Raw genomic sequence first — 20369 nt, 5'->3', positions numbered from 1 at the left:
TTTCTCCATGTTGGTCAGGCTGATCTCGAATTCCTGACCTCAGGTGATCCGCCCGCCTCGGCCTCCCAAAATGTTAGGATTACAGGCGTGAGCCACCGTGCCCAGCCAGCTTTTTCTACCATTATTTCAAATGACTTTCCATGACCCCCTGGAAAGGAACCTATTTTGCAGATGAAGACATTGAGATTTTTGTGAGGCTAATAACTTGCTTGAGGTGATGCAGTTAGTTGAATTGGAATGATACTCATTTTCATATTGACTGAGGTACAGCTATGCCTCAGACACTGTTCTAGGTTCTGGAAGATAGCGGTGAGCATGGCAGACAAAACCCTGCCCTCATGGAGTCCCCATTCCAGGGCAGGGGAGACAGATGATAGACAAGATAAATGAGTTCTGTGGTCAACTAGAAGAGAAAGGACTTACCGAGAAAATTTAAAACCAGATCTAGAATTGGTTGGCGAAAGCAGGGAGTGGCTGGCGGTGCCAATTTAAGAAGGTTAGCCGGAAAGAAAGGTTCAGTGAGGAAGTGATGTCTGAACAAAGGAGACAAAGGACAGACCCTCTTGGTGTCTGGGAAGGGGCACGCCAGGCCGAGGGAACAGCAGGTATAAAGGCCCTGAGGTGGCATGTTTGGAGAACAACAGAGACCAGTGTGGCTGGGGCAGAGCAAGGTGGGGAAGACAGGGAGGGGTGGTCTGGGAGGCTGGGATGGAAATGGGCACAGATAACATAGGGCCTGGAAGGGCCCAGCGAGGACCTGGCTTTGGCTCTGAGCAAAACGGGAGCCATTGCTGGCCTTGAACAGCGACAGGCCCTGCTGTGACTTATGTTTTTAAAAGACCTCTTTTTAGGAGGATCTTTTCTATGTTTGATATTTTTTTGAGACAGGGTCTCATTCTGTTGCCTAGGCTGGAGTGCAGTGGCTCAATCATAGCTTGTGGCAGCCTTGAACTTTTAGGATAATCTGATTGCTGTTCTGTATCGCTTTTTAGTGCCTCATCTGAGTGTCCTTTGCCTCCCACCCAGAGATCCAAGCTCCGACCCTCACTCCCAAGGGGCTGTTTGGAAGGAAACGGAGACTTGAGAACCAGGGGTACCCTGTGTTGCCCCTGCCACAGACCTGGTGCCAGGCACTGAAAACAGGCCAGGATACTCCCCCACCCCCCACCCCATTTCCTTTTGGAATGTTGATTCTGGTCCAAGAATTCCCAACTCTCCCCAGAGTCCCACGACCCTCTCGGCCCTGCAGGGTGACGTCAGCTGCCGGGCATCTGGTAGCGATTACCCACCAGGGGAGGGGGTCGTGGTGGGCCCCGTCTGTGCAGCCTCTTCAGGCTCTGGGAGGCTGGTCCTTGTCTTCCGAAGGGGCCCAGCTGCTCCTGGCTCTCATTTCCTGTGGAGACTTTCTCACAGTCCTTGAGACCCCCGGACGCCTTGGGCTGTGGGAACTGGGCTGGTTTGGGAAGGATGGGCTGTTCCCCCGACCCCTAGCTGGATCCACATCCCCCAAACCCTCAGGGGACCCTGTTGCAGGCTGCTGGACCTGTGTGGGGTGAGGGCTGGGGAGGATAGGGGTCAGGTACAGCAGTAGCTCAGAGGCCCACTGACTGTGTGACCTTGAGCAAGTCCCTTTTCCTCTCTGAGCCTTAGTTTCCCCATCAGTAAATTGGGGACAATGACAGCAGCTGCTTCATAGAGTCACTGTGAGGATGGGATATATCAGGTAAAGCATTTATTCTGGGCTTGGCCCAAGTAAGTACCAGTAAACAGGAGTTACTCATGCTGTGGAAGGGGAAACTGAGGCCCGATGAGAGGGACTTGCCCAGAGCCACGCCACTTCCTACCTCCCAGCTGAGGGCCCGCTCAGGCTCCACCCCATTTCCTCTTCCTGACATTGGTTCTGGGCTCTGGTTGAAATGTTGTTTTTTTGTTTGTCTGTTTCTTTGCCTTCCCTGTCTAGCTTCTCCTCCTCTCCACCCAGAAGTAGCTCCCAATATCTGGGTGGGGGGGGGGTCCACCCATTGTAAGGAACAGAGCAGAGAATTAGACATCAGGCCAACTGGTTCTAGTCTGAGCAGCCGCGTGCCCTGGGTCAAGTTACAAGCTTCAGTTTTCTCCGCTATAAAATGGGGCTTCGAGATCACAGGCATTCCGTCAGCCGCTAGCGCTCAGTAGATGCCTTTTGTTTTCTCTCTCTTCTTTGGCAGGTTTTGAGACTCGGGTGGCAGCTCTCAGGGCCCAGCATCCTCAGCTCCGCCCTGGGAAGAATGGCCTTCTCCTCACAGGGCTGTCGCCCGTCCTGAGCTCCCGCTGGACACCCCAGCCCTCTCAGGAAGACTGAGGGCTCTAGACGTGGAGAGGGAGTAGGATGTGCTGGACACAATAGTGGCCCATCTTGGGGAGTAGGGCAGGGCTAAAGCCAAGAATCGTCCTGGCAGGGAATCCCACAGGCCCCATGGCTGGTATCCTGGGCGAGATGGGGCTTTCCACCCAGCTCTCTTCGCCCAGGGTCTTTAAGGACTGAGAAGCTCAGAGCAGGCAGGTGCCTGTTGCTTCTCTGCAGTGGGTGAGTGAAGATGGGCATGAAGGAAGGAAAGAGGCCGGGCACAGTGGCTCACGCCTGTAAGCTCAGCACTTTGGGAGGCCAAGGCAGGTGGATCACCTGAGGCCAGGAGTTCAAGACGAGCCTGGCCAACGTGGTGAAACCCCATCTCTACTAAAAATACAAAAACTGGCCGGGCATGGTGGCACGCACCTGTAGTCCCAGCTACTTAGGAGGCTGAGGCAAGAGAATCACTTGAACCCGGGAGGCGGAAGTTGCAGTGAGCCGAGATCATGACACTGCACTCGTGGGCAACAGAGCAAGACTCCATCTCAAAAAAAAAAAAAAAAAAGGGAGGAAAGCAACTTCAGCCCCCCCAGGAGGGGCAGGGTGGGAGGATGGCCGATCTTCGTGGGTAGAGGCTAGGGCAGCAAGAGGAGCCCCACATGGGCCAGGGAACTTGCACCCCTCCTTCTCATGCCCTTCTGGGGAGATAGTTATACTGTGCCCACTTTACAGATGAGGAAGCTGAGCTTCAGAGAGGGAAGGCAGGGAGCCAGGGATTGGGGGCAAGGGAAAAGCTGAGAGGCAGGTGGCAGAGCTTGGGGAGGTCTCCACTTGAGGACTTATGTCCAGGCCTCAAGGCCCAAGGAAACAGACAGGGACAGACAGCACACAGGCCTCTGCAGAGGACCAGGCCACCATCATGAAAGAGGGCCAGGGTGGGGCAGGACAGCAGCCTCTCCCCACCCCTTCTCCTACAGGGCCTCTGGGGGAACGTCACCCTTCCTTCTGGCCCAGGATGAAGGCCCTGAAGGTAAAGCTTAGATTTAAACATGCATTGGGGGAAAAGAAGGATAATGGGCTTTAATTACTGCTCATTAATCCAATTAATTAAGCTAATGTATGCAGTAAGTGGTATCAGTTATCAGAACAAATCAGTTAATACAGGCAGTGAAAGGGGTTGGTTATTTAAATAATTAATGCTGATGATTAATGGCACTGATTTAGCTCAATTGTCACTATTATTTATTAATTGATTTCACCACTAATACGGCAGGAGAAGTCTCTTTTAGGTTTGTAAAATGAGGAATAAATAAATTAATTAGTGGAGCTGAGTTTTAAAAATGGATGCTTTGATTCCTGGATTTGATCATTACAATGGGAGGGAGAGTTTTCTAGAAATCCCCAAGCAAACTGAACTCTGAAGGCTGCGTAGGAGTGACCAACCCTAGCCAAAAGGGAGAGAGGACATTCCAGGCAGAGGGAACAGCACGTACAAAGGCCCTGAGGCTGCAGGGGGTGGAGCTCTTTGGAGTCACAGATGGCCCAGCCAGGAGGACTAGACTTTGTCCTCAGGGCTGCAGGGGGCTGCTGTGACACTCATTCACTCATTCATTCATTCATTCAAAAAAATATATTTACTAAGTTCCTGATGGTTCCTGACATTGTCTAGACAGAAACATAAACCATTGTCCTTGTGGGGCTGGCATTCTAGTGAGAGGAGCTAGTCCCTACATGAGAGGAAATGCGTGCTAAGTCAGATGAGGGGTCAGGGCAAAATTAAGCAGGGAAGGGAATGTAGGAGTTGGGGAAGATCACACTTTCAGAAAGGGTGGCCAGGCCTTGCTGAGAAGGGGACATTTTAGTGAAGAACTGAAGGAGGGGCTGGGTGTGGTCGCTCACACCTGTAATCCCAGCCCTATGGGAGGCTGAGATGGGAGGATCACTCCAGCCAGGAGGTTGAGGCTATGGTGGCCATGATCTCACCACTGCATCCCAGCCCAAACGATAGAGCGAGACTCTGTCTCAAAAAAAAAAAAAAAGAACTGAAGGGCCAGGCACGGTGGCTCATGCCTGTAATCCCAGCACTTTTGGGGAGGCTGAGGCAGGCAGATCACCTGAGATCAGGAGTTCAAGACCAACCTGGCCAATGTGGCGAAACCCTGTCTCTGCTAAAAATACAAAAAATTAGCCCGGCGTGGTGGTGGTCACCTGTAATCCTACCTACTTGGGAGGCTGAGGCAGGAGAATTGCTTGGACACGGGAGGTGGAGGTTGCAGTCAGCCAAGATCGCGCCACTGCACTCCAGCCTGGGTGATGGAGTGAGACTCCATCTCAACAACAACAACAACAACAACCAAGAGCAGGAGGGAGGGAACCCAGGGAATGTCTGGAGGAAAATATTCCAGGCAGCGGGAATACGAAGGGCAAAGACCCTGAGGTGGGGTGGGGGAGATAGAGCAGCGCAGGTGAGGAGGAATGTCGTGGGCCATGAGGTCAGTGTGCAAGGCTGTTTGCAAGACCTTGGCTCTTACTGTAAGTGAAGCTGGGGGCCATGCAAGTGGGTTGGAGCAGAGGAAAGCTGTGATCTGACTTGCATTTGAACAGGACTGCTGTGGCTGCTGTGCGGGGAGAATAGGTTGCAGGGACACAGATGGAGGCAAGGAGGCCAGGGGGAGGTGGTGGTGGTAGTCCAGGCAAGTGATGGTAGCGGATTGTAACTGGGCATGGTCATTGTGTCTTGGACATGTCAGAGTGTTGTAGCGCCACCCTATGGTGAGGCCATGGGGTGGAAGAGTGGCCCCAGAGCCTCAGCTTCCCTGACCTGGGCCTCTGCCCTGAGCACCCCTATAGGCTCTGGCCACCCTAGTCAGGCCTGATCTCTTGTGCAGGCACCCTGTCTCCAAGGCTCTACCCCTGTTCCAGAGCCCGAGGGGAAGTACAGGAAGCAGGAGGAAGCTCTGGGTTGATCCAGTGTCCTGACTAATCTGTTCCCAGCAGTGGGAGGATTTCCGGGCCTGAATAGCAGGAAATGTTGGGATGGGATGCCTCACCCGGGAAGAGTGGGTGGAGGTGAATGGGGGAGGGGTCCCTACTCTGCCTCACTCCACTGCTGCGGGACAGAGAGAGCCCAAAAGCCTACTGTTGCTGGGCTGTAGCTTGAAGGACTGTGGTTAGATACTAGCTAGGGCTTTCTAGGAGAGAAGATTAGCGATGAAGAACCCTAGAATGTTAAATAGGGAGGGCTATCAGATAGCGTCTCAAGGAGGAGGAGCTTTTGGCCTTAGGATTGGGGGAACCCACAATTTTATTTTTTATCTCGGCTTCCTTTTTTTTTTTTTTTTTTTTTTTGAGACGGAGTCTCGCTCTGCCGCCCAGGCTGGAGTGCAGTGGCCGGGTCTCAGCTCACTGCAAGCTCCGCCTCCTGGGTTTACGCCATTCTCCTGCCTCAGCCTCCCAAGCAGCTGGGACTACAGGCGCCCGCCATGTCGCCCGGCTAGTTTTTTGTATTTTTTAGTAGAGACGGGGTTTCACCATGTTAGCCAGGATGGTCTCGATCTCCTGACCTCGTGATCCGCCCGTCTCGGCCTCCCAAAGTGCTGGGATTACAGGCTTGAGCCACCGCGCCCGGCCGGCTTCCTTTTTTTTTAAAAAAAATGAAGCTTCTGTATTTGAGGAGGAGGTCCAATAGTCGACCTCCCCTCCCCATTTTGCAGATGGGAAGGCTGAGGCCTTTCTTAGCCAGAGAACCTGGGCCCAGCCTAACAAAATTAATGATGACAGCGATTAACAATTAACATTGTTTACTATTCATGCATCCCTTTAAGCAATATTGCTTTTTTTCAACCTCTTCTTCTTGGGTTCAAGTGATTCTTCTGCCTCAGCATCCCAAGTAACCGGGATTACAGGCGTTCGCTGCCACGTCTGGCTAATTTTGCTTTAAGCAATATTTCTTGAGCTCCTGCAGGCACTATGTTGGGGACTGGGTCTCAATGGTGAATTAGACAAAGTCAACACTTTCATAAGGGCATCAGATAAGTCAGCAATTAAATATAAAGTGGCCATTTCAGGCAGAAATTACAAAAATTGAAAATAAAGTAGGATTGGGAACACAGAGTGAAGCAATGAGGGACTATTCGAGGTGGGGAGGTCAGGGAAGGCTTCTCCAAAGAGGTGACATTAAGCAAAGCCCTGAATAAAGAGGGAGGAGGGACAAGCTTCATGAAGCCCTTGGGGAAGAGCATTCCTGGCAGAGGGAACAGCAAGAGCGAAGGCCCTGTGGCCGGAACAAGTTGCCAAGGAGGGTGGGGCAGAGGCAGAATAAGGGACAGGAGGTGCAAGGGAGACAGGCTGGAGGGTTGGCGGGGTGGCTATCGGGTACCAGCAGGCCACACACGGCCTTGTGGGTTAGGGAACAGATGAGCCAGTTTTTGCCTGTTTTTCTGGCATAATCATGGTACCCTCTTACTTTTGCAAAGGAAGAAAAGTTCTGGTTTGGATGATAAATTGCACGGCCACAGAGAGGAGTTTAGATTTTGTTCTTCTAGAAATGGGAGCCGCTGAAAGGTTGAGGATGGTGTGTGTACCATGATCTGCTTAGGTTGTAAGCTTGGGCGCCTTCTGGTCTTGGGGCAGAAGCTGACTGTGGGTGAGAGTGGACAGGGAGCCTGAGGGAAGGCTCCTCTGCTCCACCGGAGACACGAGGGTGGCCCCACTGTGGGGACGGGGTGGACATGCGGAGAAGATTCTGACGGTGGAGCGGCAGGATTTCCTGGTGGACTGGGTGTGGAGCTGAATGGAAGAGAAGGAGCACAAAGGACCACATGGTTTTTGGCCAAAGTGGCAGGAAAGAGGAAACTGACATCAGCTGAGCCGGGGAAGATGGGGAGGGGGTGGGGAGGAGCCACAGTTCTGCTTTGGATACAACAAGTTGGAGATAGCCTTCAGATATCCAGGGGGAGGCGTCCTGGAGGTAGTTGGATTTCCAAGTCTGGGGATGGAGGGGCAGGTCCAGGCTGCCTGAGGGTAGGAGTAGCATTTAAGGCAGTGCAGTGGAGGGAGTGGTTCACGGTGGCCCTCAGGAGGAAGGAAGGAAAAATAGCCACCTCTGGCCTCTGGCCTCTCCAGGCTCTCCACCCTGGGGGCGGAATCAATTCCGTAGCCCTCTAGCACCGGCAGTGGCTCCGCAGTGTGCTTGGCAGTGGCCATGACTAGGTCACTCTACCCTAGGAAGTGAGCGCAGGGGCTGATCCCCAGCCTGGGGCCCTCCAGGGTTTAGAGTCAGGGATGATGGGGGTGGGGTGGGAGGAGGGGGTGGGGAAGGCAGAGAAAAGAAGAAAACCAGGGAAGCATAGTGTCCGTAGTCCAGTGAAGACAGTGGTTCGGGAAGCAGGCTCCATAATAAGCAGGTAACGTTCATTAAACCCTGAGTCCTCCAGTCAAAATCATTAGGCAGAGACTGTCATTATTCCCGATTTACAGATATGAAATGCAGGCTCAGAGAGGTGAAGGGACTTGCCTAGGGGTGCACAGCTGGAAAGTGGAGGAGCCAGGCCAGCTGATAAGTGCCCCCTCCTGCCTTCAGGGTGAGACTGCTGGGGTCCCAAGGGCCAGGTGCTGGCCCCAGGCAGGCAGGCAAGAGACTGGCAGCTGGGGAGCCACTTGCCTGGCTGGGCTGGGGATGCTCACTTGTCTTCTCTCCTTCCAGGGCTGCTGGAGAGCCGGAGGCTGGCGGCGACTATGTGAAGGTAGGAGGGGCTCGGCCAGGAGTTGGTCAGAGGACACGGAAGGTCTCAGAGCGTGTTCCATTATGGGTGGGCAGAGCCCTTCCTCAAGCCTTGTTAGGAGCCAGACCTCACTGTGTATTCCCAGGAGGGGAGGTTCTCAGAGTCAAGGCAGCATTTGGATCCAGTTTCATTCTCAGCACCTTCTTCCTACACCAGCCATTATTCTCTCCTGGCCCCAAATTCAGGGCATCCCAATATTTGATATCATCTGACCCCACCCACTTGCCAGCTGGACGGGTCCCCAACAGTGTCTCTGTGTAAAGGTTGCAGCCTTCCAATCCCACCCAATCTTTGTGCACCTACTGTGTGCTGGCTCTGGGAGCAGGGAGCAGGAGAGGATGACTCAGTTCTTTATCACAGATAATGGGCACAGCTCAGATTTATCCAAAGCTTAATTTATCCTGGGCACTGGGAACACTGAAATGCAGTTTTGGCAGAGCACGGTGGCTCATGCTTGTAATCCTAGCACTTTGGGAGGCCAAGGCGGGTGGATCACCTGAGGTCAGAAGCTCAGAACCAGTCTGGCCAACATGGTGAAACCCCTTCTCTACTAAAAATACAAAAAATTAGCCAAATATGGTGGTGCGTGCCTGTAATCCCAGCTACTCAGGAAACTGAGGCAGGAGAATTGCTTGAACCCAGGAGGCAGAGGTTGTAGTAAGCTGACTACTGCACTCCAGCCTGGGGAAAAAAAAAAAAAAGAAAATGCAGTTTTGAAATAACAATGATAGGCCAGGCGCGGTGACTCAAGCCTGTAATCCCAGCACTTTGGGAGGCCGAGACGGGCGGATCACGAGGTCAGGAGATCGAGACCATCCTGGCTAACACGGTGAAACCCCGTCTCTACTAAAAAATTACAAAAAACTAGCCAGGCGAGGTGGCGGGCGCCTGTAGTCCCAGCTACTCTGGAGGCTGAGGCAGGAGAATGGCATGAACCCGGGAGGCGGAGCTTGCAGTGAGCTGAGATCCAGCCACTGCGCTCCAGCCTGGGCGACAAAGCGAGACTCCGTCTCAAAAAAAAAAAAAAAAAAAAAAAAAAGAAATAACAATGATAGTAATAATCATAAACATAAATGACATATTGAGTGCCTATTGTGTGCAGACCCTGTGCTGGCTGCTAGACACTGGAGGAGAGGCGTTCTTTACATGAGAGATCTTTGATTTTCTCCCTCATCGCTGGGTAGGGAGAGCCTTCTTGTGCCCATTTACGAATGGGAAACTTGAGGTCCAGAGAAGTGCAGTGACTTGCCCTGGGTCACATTACTTTTTTTTTCATTTTTTTTATACTGTAAGTTCTGGGGTAACATGTTCATGTGCAGAACATGCAGGTTTGTTACATAGGTATGCACGTGCCATGGTGGTTGGCTGCACCCATCAACCCATGATCTACATTAGGTATTTTTCCTAATGCTCTCCCTCCCCTAGCCCCCTACCCCACATAACTTTTAATGGTGAAAACCACAATTACTTCTGCACCAAGCTGATATTATGAGGAAGAACTGGGATTACACCCCAAGTTTGATGCCAGGACTATAGCCAAAGCCCTTGGCCTTCTGCCCCCAGGAGCCCCCACCCTGAGCAAGGCCCTGTGCTGAGTACTGAGAATAGGCAGAGGGCAAGGAGCACCAGGCCCTGAATTCAAACGGCTCCTGGTCCAGGTGGGACCCACGGAAGAATCATACAGTGCTTTGCGCTTGTTTTTTGCAATCCGTCAGATCCAACTTTTATTTTTATTATTATTTTTTAAGAGATGGGATCTCTCTCTGTCTCTCACTGCAGCCTATGCTCCTGGGCTCAAGCAGTCCTCCCACCTTAGCCTTCTAAGTCCCTGGGATTACATGTGTGTGCCACTGCTAATTTAAAGAGATGGAGTCTCACTCTGTCACCCAGGCTGGAGCACAGTGGCGTGATCTCAGCTCACTGCAAGCTCTACCTCCCAGGTTCACACCATTCTCCTGCCTCAGCCTCCTGAGTAGCTGGGACTACAGGCGCCTGCCACCACACCCAGGTAATTTTTTGTATTTTTAGTAGAGACGGAGTTTCACCATGTTAGCCAGGATGGTCTCAATCTCCTGACCTCATGATCTGCCTGCCTTGGCCTCCCAAAGTGCTGGCCTCCCAAAGTGCTGGGACAGGTGTGAGCCAGCGCGCCCAGCCAAAAAAATAAAATTTTTTTTTAAAGATGAGGTCTCACTATGTTGTCCAGGCTGGTCTCAAATGCCTGGCCTCAAATGATCCTCCTGCCTGGGTCTCCCAAAGTGCTGGGAATACAAGCATGAGTGACCACGCCTAGCAGATCCAAATTTTAGTCCCGTTAAAGCATGATGGGCCAGGTGCAGTGGCTCAGGCTAGGCACAGTGGCTCATGCCTGTAATCCCAGCACTTTGGGAGGCCGAGGCGGGCAGATCACCTGAGGTCAGCAGTTTGAGACCAGGCTGGCCAACATGGCGAAATCCCATCGCTACTAGAAATACAAAAATTAGCCAGACGTGGTGGCACATGCCTGTAATCCCAGCTACCGGGGAGGCTGAGGCAGGAGACTTCCTTGAACCCAGGAGGCAGAGGTTGCAGTGAGTCGAGATAGCACCACTGTACTCTAGCCTGGGCGACCGAGCAAGACTCAATCTCAAAAAAAAAAAAAAAAAAAAAGCATGACGTAGGCTGACATAAAAAACCCCACAAAACTAAAAAACAAATTTCAGTCTGGGATCTGCCACTTACTTGCCACTGGCTTTGAGTGTGGCATCGCCTCCCTGAGCCTGTGTTTGACTATGTGAAATGGTAACAAGGGTGCCTCCAACCCAGGGTTGCTATGGCTTCAGTGAGCCCATGGCCATGAGTGGGGGACCTGGGCCTGGAACAGTGTGGGCTGGCCTAGCTCCTCACCACAGGGACATTTCATCACCCTGAGATGCTACCTGCATAACTCTATGTAAATGACTAGTAATGGAGCAGCGTGGGAAGTCCTCAGATTGCTGCCCCCTCACCATCACCAGAAGCTGTGGGAGCTCCAGAGGTGGGGGATGACTTTCAGATGGGGAGCTGGGGAGCTGGAGATCAAGGAAAGCTTTCTGGAGGAGGAGGCATTGGAGCCAGGCCATTGCGGTTGACTGGGAACATTCACTGAGATCTCTCCATGAGTGAAATGCTAGAAAGGAGACAAAGTGAGGGGTAGGAGAGTTGTCCTGGCAGAGGCAGGAGTGTGGACAAAGTCAGAAAGTAAACTGCATGAGCCCAGAAACAGAGTCTAGGGTAGAAACAAGTCAAGCAGAAGTTCCAGAACCCTTATGCCACTGTGGGAGGGAGGACCTGGGGAAAACTAACCCCAAAGGCAATGGGTGGAATGCAGGGGCCATATTTCAGCATCCTGCAGACCCCAGCTGCCTGGTAAGGTGGTGAGATCCCTGTGAAGAATGTTAGCTTTATGTTTTTTCCTATAGTTTATTTTTAGGGGTTAAAAATGTAGGGTTTTTTTTTTGTTTGTTTTGTTTTAAACATTGTAAAGTAAGTAATATCTGCTCAGTAGAAATGATTAAACAGTCTCCCAAAGGACAAAGTCAAAGGAATGTTAATTTTAGTTTCAAGACTCAGATGAGGTTCTGGGCGCAGTGGCTCATGCCTGTAATCCCAGCAATTGGGAGGCCAAGGTGGGAGCATCATTTAAGGCCAGGAGTTCGAGACTAGCCTGGGCAACATAGCAAGATCCTGTCTCTACAAAAAATATATAAAAATTAGCTGGGAAGGCCAGGTGCGGTGGCTCACACCTGTAATCCCAGCACTTTGGGGGACTTGGGCATTGGAATTGGGAGGCCAAGGCCGGTGAATCACTTGAGGCCACGAGTTTGAGACCAGCTTGGCCAAGATAGTGAAACCCCACTACTAAAAATACAAAAAATTAAACGGGCGCGGTGGCTCACACCTGTAATCGCAGCACGTTAGGAGGCCAAGGTGGGCAGATCATGAGGTCAGGAGATCGAGACCATCCTGGCTAACATGGTAAAACCCCATCTCTACTTAAAAAAGATATAAAAAAGTTATCCAGGCATGGTGGTGCACTACTGTAATCCCAGCTACTCAGGAGAATGAGGCAGGAGAATTGCTTGAATCTGGGAATTGGAGGTTGCAGTGAGCTGAGATCTTGCCACTGCACTCCAGTCTGGGCAATGGAGTGAGACTCCATCTCAAAATAATAATAATAATCGTGGCCGGGCGTGGTGGCTCACGCCTGTAATCCCAGCACTTTGGGAGGCCAAGGCGGGCAGATCACAAGGTGAGGAGATCGAGACCATCCTGGTGAACACGGTGAAACCCCATCTCTACTAAAAATACAAAAAAATTAGCCCAGTGTGGTGGCTGGCACCTGTAGTCCCAGCTTCTCAGGAGGCTGAGGCAGGAGAATGGCATGAACCCGGGAGGCGACAGAGCTTGCAGTGAGCGGAGATCGTGCCACTGCACTCCAGCCTGAGAGACAGAGCGAGACTCTGTCTCAAAAAAAAAAAAAAAAAATAATAATAATAATAATAGTAATCTGGGTATGGTGGTGCATGCCTATAATCCCAGCTACTAGAAACTACTTGGGTGGCTGAGGCATGAGAATCACTTGAACCCAGGAGGCAGAGGCTGCAGTGAGCAGAGATTGAGCCACTGCACTCCAATCTGGGTGACAGAGTGAGACTGTGTCTTGAAAAAAAAGAAAATTAGCTGAGTGTGGTGGTGCGTGCCTGTAGTCCCAGCTACTTGGGAGGCTGAGGCAAGAGAATTACTTGAGCCCAGGAGGTCAATACTGTGATTACGCCACTGTGCTCCAGCCTGGCCTATAGAGGGATACTCTTAAAAAAAAAAAAAAAAGTCAAATGAGGGTTAAAAGGAATCAATAGTTGGGTTCCAAAAGCCCCCTCTTAGGCTGGGCGTGGTGGTTCATGCCTGTAATACCAGCACTTTGGGAGGCCGAGGCGGGCGGATCACTTGAGGTCAAGAGTTCAAGACCAGCCTGGCCAACATGGTGAAACCCCATCTCTACAAAAAAAAAAAAAAAAGTTAGCCAAGCATGGTGGCACACACCTGTAATCCCAGCTACTCGGGAAGCTGAGGCAGGATAATTGCTTGAGCCTGGGCAGCCGAAATTGCAGTGAGCCGAGATCACTCCATTTCACTCCAGCCTGGGCAACAAGAACAAAACTCTGTCTCAAAAAATCAAAACCAAAAGCCCCCTCCTACCTTGAGATACTCATTTTTGAGGAGTCAGCTTCCAGAACTTCAGAGTTCTCAAACTGTTTTGTGTATCCTTTCATTCTAAGGAAAGGATTCTTAATTCCAAGACCATAAAACTCCAGGCTGCTTGCCCAAAGCTTCAGATGTATTTACAGAAAACAAACAAACAACTGAGGCTCAGAGAGGTGGACTCACCCACCTGCAGTCACACAGTCTATCAGAAGGATTTAGACCTGAAGCCTGACTGATGGGGAATCAGCAATGGCTCCCTTTGCATTGAAGAGTGTGTGGTTCTGGGACAAAAAGTCCAGTTTCTTTTTCTTTTTGAGACAGAGTCTTGCTCCATCACCTGGGCTGGAGTGCTGTGGTACAATCTCATCTCACTGCAATGTCTACCTCCTGGGTTCAAGCGATTCTCATGCCTCAGCCTCCTGAGTAGCTGGGATTACAGGCATGTGCCACCACACCCGGCTAATTTTTTTGTGTTTTTAGTAGAAGATTTCACCATGCTGGCCAGACTGGTCTCGAACTCCTGGCCTCAAGTGATCCACTTGCCCTAGCCTCCCAGGGTGCTGGGATTACAGGCGTGAGCTACCATGCTAGGCCAAAAAGTCCAGTTTCTAAGACAGGAAGCTTGAAAATAATAGCGTGCAGGCAACTTACATGCACCAGCTCAGCAAAGCTCACAAGAGTTCTGTGAGGTCAGGGCAGGCTTTAGCTGCGTTTGACAGGTGCATTTTCCACAAGTAAGTCGGAGATCCCAGGGAAGGGGCTGGTGGGAGTGGGCGCACCAGTAGTTAGGGGACAGTTGAACCCAGGCTGCCCCTCTAACCACTGGGCTTTACTGGCTTTCTGCACCCCCAGAGTCTTATCAGTGAACATCCGCGATTCCCAGCAGAGTCTCTGATTCCAAACCAGGGGTGAGAAATCCTGGACTCTGGGAGATTTCCTGAGGCCACAAAGAATTTGGTCGAGCACATACAGGGATTTTTCCAGTTTTAGATATGATTTAATTCAAAGTCTCTGCCCGCTCCCGGTCTGTTAGAGGTGCGGCGAGTGGGGGAGGCAGGAACCTCCCTTCGCTGGTCCATGGGTCCCCACCCGATCCCGCTGCCCCGGGTAATACCCTCCTTGGCAGGTCCTCCGCTCCGCGCCCGCAGCTCCAGGCAGCTCGAGCGCGCGGGACTGGAGGGCGGGGGGCGAGGGGCTGGGAGCGGGGGGCGGGCAGAGGGAGGAACAATGGCCCCCTCCCCTCCCCTGACCGGCTGGAGGGTGGGGTCTCCCCGCCCCGCCTCCCCGCTCCTCCCCCGACAAGGCGATGAGGTAATCGCGCCGCTGAGAGGCACGCGCAGCCGGTGCCCAGCCGGTTGGTCCCTGCGCCCCTGCCCCGCCGGCCACCGCCCCCCCACACCGTCCCGGCCTCGGCAGCCCGGCCCCACCATGACCGAGCGGTGCAGCCTGTGGAGCGCCCTGTCGGCAGCCGCCTGCTGCTTCTACCGCGGCTCCTTCGTGCAGGTGCAGGTGAGGGGGCGGCTCGGCCCCCGCCATGCGCGCCGGGTTGGGACCCCGGCCGCTCCGCCCGGAGCCCTAGAGCCAGCCCGGGAGCTGCAGTCCCGCGGCGCCCGCCCGACAGGGTCGGGCCGGCCGGGCCGGTCAGGGGAGGGGGCGGGGTCGCCCCAGCCTCACCTCTGGGCGCCCAGGCGCTCCGCAGGGTGAGGGTTCGGCGGCCACTCCTGGGACTCCGGGCTACGGTGGATGCCGGTCCGTTTCTGCCTTCTCCGCAGGAGGGAGAGAGCTGGGGCAGGGGGGACCGAGAGTTGGGGTCCCCGGCATCCTGCCGGTCCTCCGCCTAGCACGCTGGCCCTTGCGGCTGACCTGGGCACCCTGGCACCCCATTGTACCGGGGGCGCTGGGCTGGGATCTGAAGGCTGAGTGAGGAGCAGGAAATGCGGGGGATGCTTCGGGTGCCAGGGTTGGGGCCAGAGCGCCCGCCGCCCTCCCGCCCTCTAGGTGTGCTTGGACATGCCTGGGGCGCAGGTCTCTCCCAGCCCAGCTGGCCGGGCAGTGCAGGACGGCGCCGCGGCGGTGAGAGGGTTAAACGGAAGGGGGTGGAGGGGAGGACCCGGACCCCGCCTCTCTGCAGAGCATCCTTTGGGGATGGCTTTGCTTGGGGTTGAGACGCCGAGGTGAGCTGGAGGGGATGCTGGGCTCGGCTGGCGGGAAGGGATTAAGACCCTGTCCGGGGGTCTCCGCGCTCCTGCTCCCTGAGCCCCCTGGGAGATGCCAGGCGCGTCGGCTCTTCCCTCCCCCAGGCTCACACGCTCGCGGAGCCCGCCTGAAGGACGGCCCCGCCGGCTGCGGAGCGGAGCATCCCCGCACCGGCCAATCAGGCGCCTGCAGGCCAGGAGGCGGTGAGATCATCTCTGGCCAATAGCAGAGCGCCGAGCGCAGGGATGCTGCATTCGCACTCCAGCACCCCCAACTCTAGGGAGCTGGGGGCCCCCAGGTCGATGTGAGATCAAGGCACAGGGACCCTAGGATTCCTCACCCTCAGGTGTGTGGGAGGACCAAGTTGGTCCCCCCAAACTCTCCATGACCAGTGATTAAGCTGGAAAAGGGGAGCCCAGTCTCCCAGCCCCCTTTAACGGATGAGTCTTCTCAGGCCCAGAGAGGGGAAGTGACTGGCTCAAGGTCACACAGTGGCAGCCTTGGGGCGGGTTCTTCAACATCCAGCCTCCTCCCTCCTTTGCCCGCGTCCCTCGGGCTCCCGCTGAAACTGGGGGAAGGTCTCAATTGCATGCCCTTTGTCAAGGAGGACGCCAGAAGGCGGAGGTCTTGGGTCCCTTTTTCCCTGTGATGCCCACTCTTCCCTTCCCAGGGTTTGGTGTGATATGAGGAAAGAGGACTAGGCTGGTGTGAGCACCGCAGAGTGAGAGGGGGAGAGAACAGGGACCCCCAGAAGTAGGGGACCCCTTGGAGAAGTGTAGGTGTCTGAGAAGGCCCGGATCCTAGCTCAGCCCTGGGCCTCTCTGCCCTTCGGGAGTGTCGGTTTCTACCACGGCTGGAGGATGTGCAGAATTCCCACCCCCAGGCCTTTCTCCTGAGCACCTGTGCAAACCACCCACTCCCACCATCTGTCCCCAGAGTCCTGCAGGTTCCTCAAGGTCCAAATTTTCATGGGCCCACCACCAAGCTACTTCTGCCCCAGCCTTGCCCACTCAGCGTGTCCCATCATCCTTCTAGGATCTGGGCCAGGAGTCCTTTCTGACCCCTCCGCCCTGCTCCCCTGCATGAATCAATGGCCATCTAAACTCCCCTTCCCCCACTCCTCCCCACACCTTATCTGCCCTGCCACTGCCTAGAAAACCCTAGGCTGCTCTCCCCAAGTGGTCTAAACCTGCCCCAACACTTCCAAACCCTTCCATGGCTGTGCTGTGGCCTCCGGGTAATCCCCAGCTCACTAAGACACCTGCCACACCTGCCCCTGCCCCCACAGCCCCTTGGAAGCTTCTCATTCATCTCCCCTTCCTCCCCTTGGCTCTGCCCCTAGGGCCCTGAATTTGCTGCTCTCTGTCCAGAAGCTCTTCCCTGCCCACCTGTCCACCTGCCCTCTCCACCCTGGTGCTTTTGCTTGGCTCACCCAGTCCTTCTTCAGACCTCAGCAGAAATGTCACCTTTTCTGGGAAGTGATCCCTGACTCTGCCCCCTGACTAGTTTGGTGGTGCACCATCTCTATCTGTGCATCTCAGGACATTTGGGAAACCTGAAATTGATTGTCAGTGTTTGCAAGGCCTCCCCCAGGGCAGGGGCAACCTTGGATCCTCACCCCTGGGACAGGACCAGGATAAGGACTTAGTCAATGTTGAATGGAGTCAGAGATTCTAGATATCTCTGACACTGGGAATCATGGTGTCTTGGGAGCAATGCAGATTGGGGTAAACCCAGGCAGTATGGGAGCAGAGGGGTAAGGGATGTAGTCATAGAATTAGGAGGCAAAATCTGTGGATGGTCTGAGGAGGTAGGGAGCGAACCAGAGGACTCTTGGACTCTGGGGAGCGAGGGACCCCAGGGAGAGACTCACCTGGGATGAAGGCCCTTTACTGCCCTCCCTCATCAACCTTGCCTTCTGGCCAGTGCTGGGGTCTGTCTGTCTTGGAGTAGCCATCTTTGGGGCCTGGAGTTGGGGGAAGGAGAGGAAAAACCGTCCCATGTCCTTTCAGTGATGAAGATGTCTGTGTGCTAGTAGTACTCTGGAGTGCTATCTCTTTTCATCCTCACAGTGAGGTGAGGCAGGTTCTGTCACTGTACCCATTTTAATGAGGAAGAAATTGAGCCCAGAGAGCTCACATGGCACAGCCAGGATTGGACTGGGCTCTGGTGGGCGTACACGTGGCATTAGGGGCTTCCCTTCCTCTGCCCTTAGGGCCCCTGAGATCCATCAGCCTCCAACTTCAAGCCACAGTGATCAAGAAACCAGGAGTTTCTGGGCCAGGTGGGAGGGTAGAGTACTGGGCATTATCTCCTTCGGTGGCCTTGGGCTTCCCTGCTGGGCCATGGCCTCCTCATCTGGTGAGGATTGCTGGGGATTTCAAGGGAGAAATGGCTTTGGAAATTGTAAGGGGCAATGCAGATGTCTGTGTGGGGTCCCCGTGTCCCTGTTTATGGTCTTTTCCCCACCCTTGCATTGTAGAATACGCCATCCCAGAATGTATCCTTGTCCAACCAGCTCTGTGGTTTTGCTCATAGCTTTTCCTGCAGTTACCTGCTGCCTTACCTCCAAGATTCACCTGTAGAAATCCCCCTCCAACACTTCAAGATCAGTTTGGTGCCGTTGGTGCATAATGAGTGTTTTCTTACTGCCGTCTCCTCCAGGAAGGCTTCCCAGACCCCTCTGCCTTGCCCAGGCTTAATCCTGCTTGTAGAAGCCACCTGGCTCTTTGCCGCTGTCCAGCGCTGTGGTGCTGACCGCCCTCTACTCAGAGGCTCCCATTGCTTTTGCCTCTCCTCAGCCTAGGCACTGCCTTGAGGGCCGGGCTTGGTTTATGTGTCACCGCATAAACCCCTGGCATATAGCACAGGGCCTGGAATGCAGTTGGCATTGTTTGGTTGAAGGAATTGAGATTTCTTTACTCTTTCTGGGACCCAAGATAAAGGACCTTTCTGGCACCTGTGCCTTAGTGTTCCCAGAGTCCCAGGATAGGAGGAGTTCATCCATGGTAGAATGAAGCTGGGAGGGAAGGAAGAAGGGGGCTTTAAGTTGGATGCCAACTCTTGCTGTCTCCTACCCAGTTCTCCAAGGAGAAGTACATCCTGGACTCATCGCCAGAGAAACTCCACAAGGAATTGGAGGAGGAGCTCAAACTCAGTAGCACGGATCTCCGCAGCCATGCCTGGTACCATGGCCGCATCCCCCGAGAGGTGAGCAGGCCCCTAGCTGGGACTTCAACCCGGGACCCTCCCATCCACTGCCTTGGGCAGCCCCAGCCCTGGTTGCAGCCACCTGGGAGGCTCTGTCCTGTTGCTTGGTGGGTTCAATCAGAATGGACTGGGATGAGGTCTAGCTCTGCCCTTTACTGACTGTGACCTTGAAGAAGTTGCTTCAGCTCCCCGAGCCTCAGTATCTACTGCAAAGGGTTCTTGTGAAAATTAAATGAAATAATGCAGGTAAAATGTTTAACATGATGCTTGACACCATGAATGTTGGCCTTTGTTCTTATTATTGTTACTGTTATTGTCTGGTCTATATATCTGCCTTTTGTATAGTGAGTACCAATCTATATATCTGCCTTTTGCTTAGTGAGTACCAATCTTTGGGCTACTTAGTTTTGGCAAAGTTGAGTTTCTTGGCTGAGGTGACTTTATAAGCCACAGACTTAAGTTTATAGATCACTTGTTCCTTCTTTCATTCATGCTATAATCTTTGTCAAACACCAACTTTGCCAGAACCTGTGCTAAGCACCAAGGCGCAGAGATAGAAGAGGTGGTGGCTTCTTTTGATGGCTAATGGCCCAGGGTGGGGGGCTGATAGTCAGAGCCTAGTAGAAGAAGCGCAAGAATAGAGTGCCTAGTATGAATATGGGCAAGTCCTGAGGAGGGGACACTGAGGATGGAGGCCTTTGTGAGATAGTTAGGAGTTCATCAGGTGGGGCCAGGTGTGATGGCTCACGCCTGTAATCTCAGCACTTTAGGAGGCTGAGGCGGGCAGATCACCTGAGGTCAGGAGTTTGAGACCAGCCTGGCCCACATGGTGAAACCTTGTCTCTACTAAAAATATGAAAATTAGCCAGGTGTGGTGGCACGCACCTGTAAGCCAGCTACTCAGGAGGCTGAGGCAGGAGAATCACTTGAACCTGGGAGGCGGAGGTTGCAGTGAGTGGAGATTGTGCTACCACACTCCAGCTTGGGTGACAGAGTGAGACTCCATCTCAATAACAATAATAAGGCCGAGCATGGTGGCTCACACCTGTAATCCCAGCACTTTGGGAGGCTGAGGCGGGCGGATCACAAGGTCAGGAGATCGAGACCATCCTGGCTAACACAGTGAAACCCCGTCTCTACTAAAAATACAAAAAATTAGCTGGGCGTGGTGGTGGACACCTGTAGTCCCAGCTACTCAGGAGGCTGAGGCAGGAGAATAGCATGAACCTGGGAGGCGGAGCTTGCAGTGAGCTGAGATCGCGCCGCTGCACTCCAGCCTGGGCAACACAGCGAGACTCCATCTCAAAAAATAATAATAATAAATATAAATAAATAATAAATAAACATCTGAAGTTCATCAGATGGACAAGGCAGGAACGGTGTTCCAGGACAAAAAAGCAGCTTGAGGGTGCAAGGGCCAGAGGCATGCCAGAGCACTGGGTGGTTGGAAGAATGAGGATTAGGAATTCACTCTGCCTAACCGGAACCCTGAGAAGGGATGGGTCTGAGACCTGGGTCTCAGATCAGCCATTCTCACTCCTCCAGACCCTGGGCCTCTGTGCCTTCCATTCCAAGGTGTTAGGTTCTCCCATTCCTGAGCCTCTGTGCTGTAGATCCAGGGCAGACCC

General features: G+C 53.5%; 1 protein-coding gene across 6 annotated transcripts in view; it reads left to right on the top strand.

The window, feature by feature from the left end:
* The window catches only part of SH2D3C (SH2 domain containing 3C), a 48098-nt gene that overhangs the window by 16248 nt on the left and 11481 nt on the right, over positions 1 to 20369 (top strand). For 3 of the 6 annotated variants that reach the window (XM_033191720.1, XM_033191719.1, XM_033191721.1), the window contains 2 exons: positions 8034 to 8073; positions 18613 to 18741. In XM_033191720.1, the coding sequence (XP_033047611.1) occupies positions 8034 to 8073; positions 18613 to 18741 (169 nt within the window). Of the gene's footprint in view, positions 1 to 7256; positions 7299 to 8033; positions 8074 to 13828; positions 14845 to 18612; positions 18742 to 20369 lie in introns of those variants that run through there. The other 3 variants (XM_033191722.1, XM_033191725.1, XM_033191723.1) reach the window with 3 other exon arrangements.

This window comes from Trachypithecus francoisi, unplaced genomic scaffold, assembly GCF_009764315.1.
Source record: "Trachypithecus francoisi isolate TF-2019V2 unplaced genomic scaffold, Tfra_2.0 Contig01585, whole genome shotgun sequence".
Lineage (NCBI taxonomy): Eukaryota > Metazoa > Chordata > Mammalia > Primates > Cercopithecidae > Trachypithecus > Trachypithecus francoisi.
The sequence above is the reverse complement of the archived record's forward strand: the minus strand, read 5'-3'. Positions and strand labels throughout refer to the sequence as shown.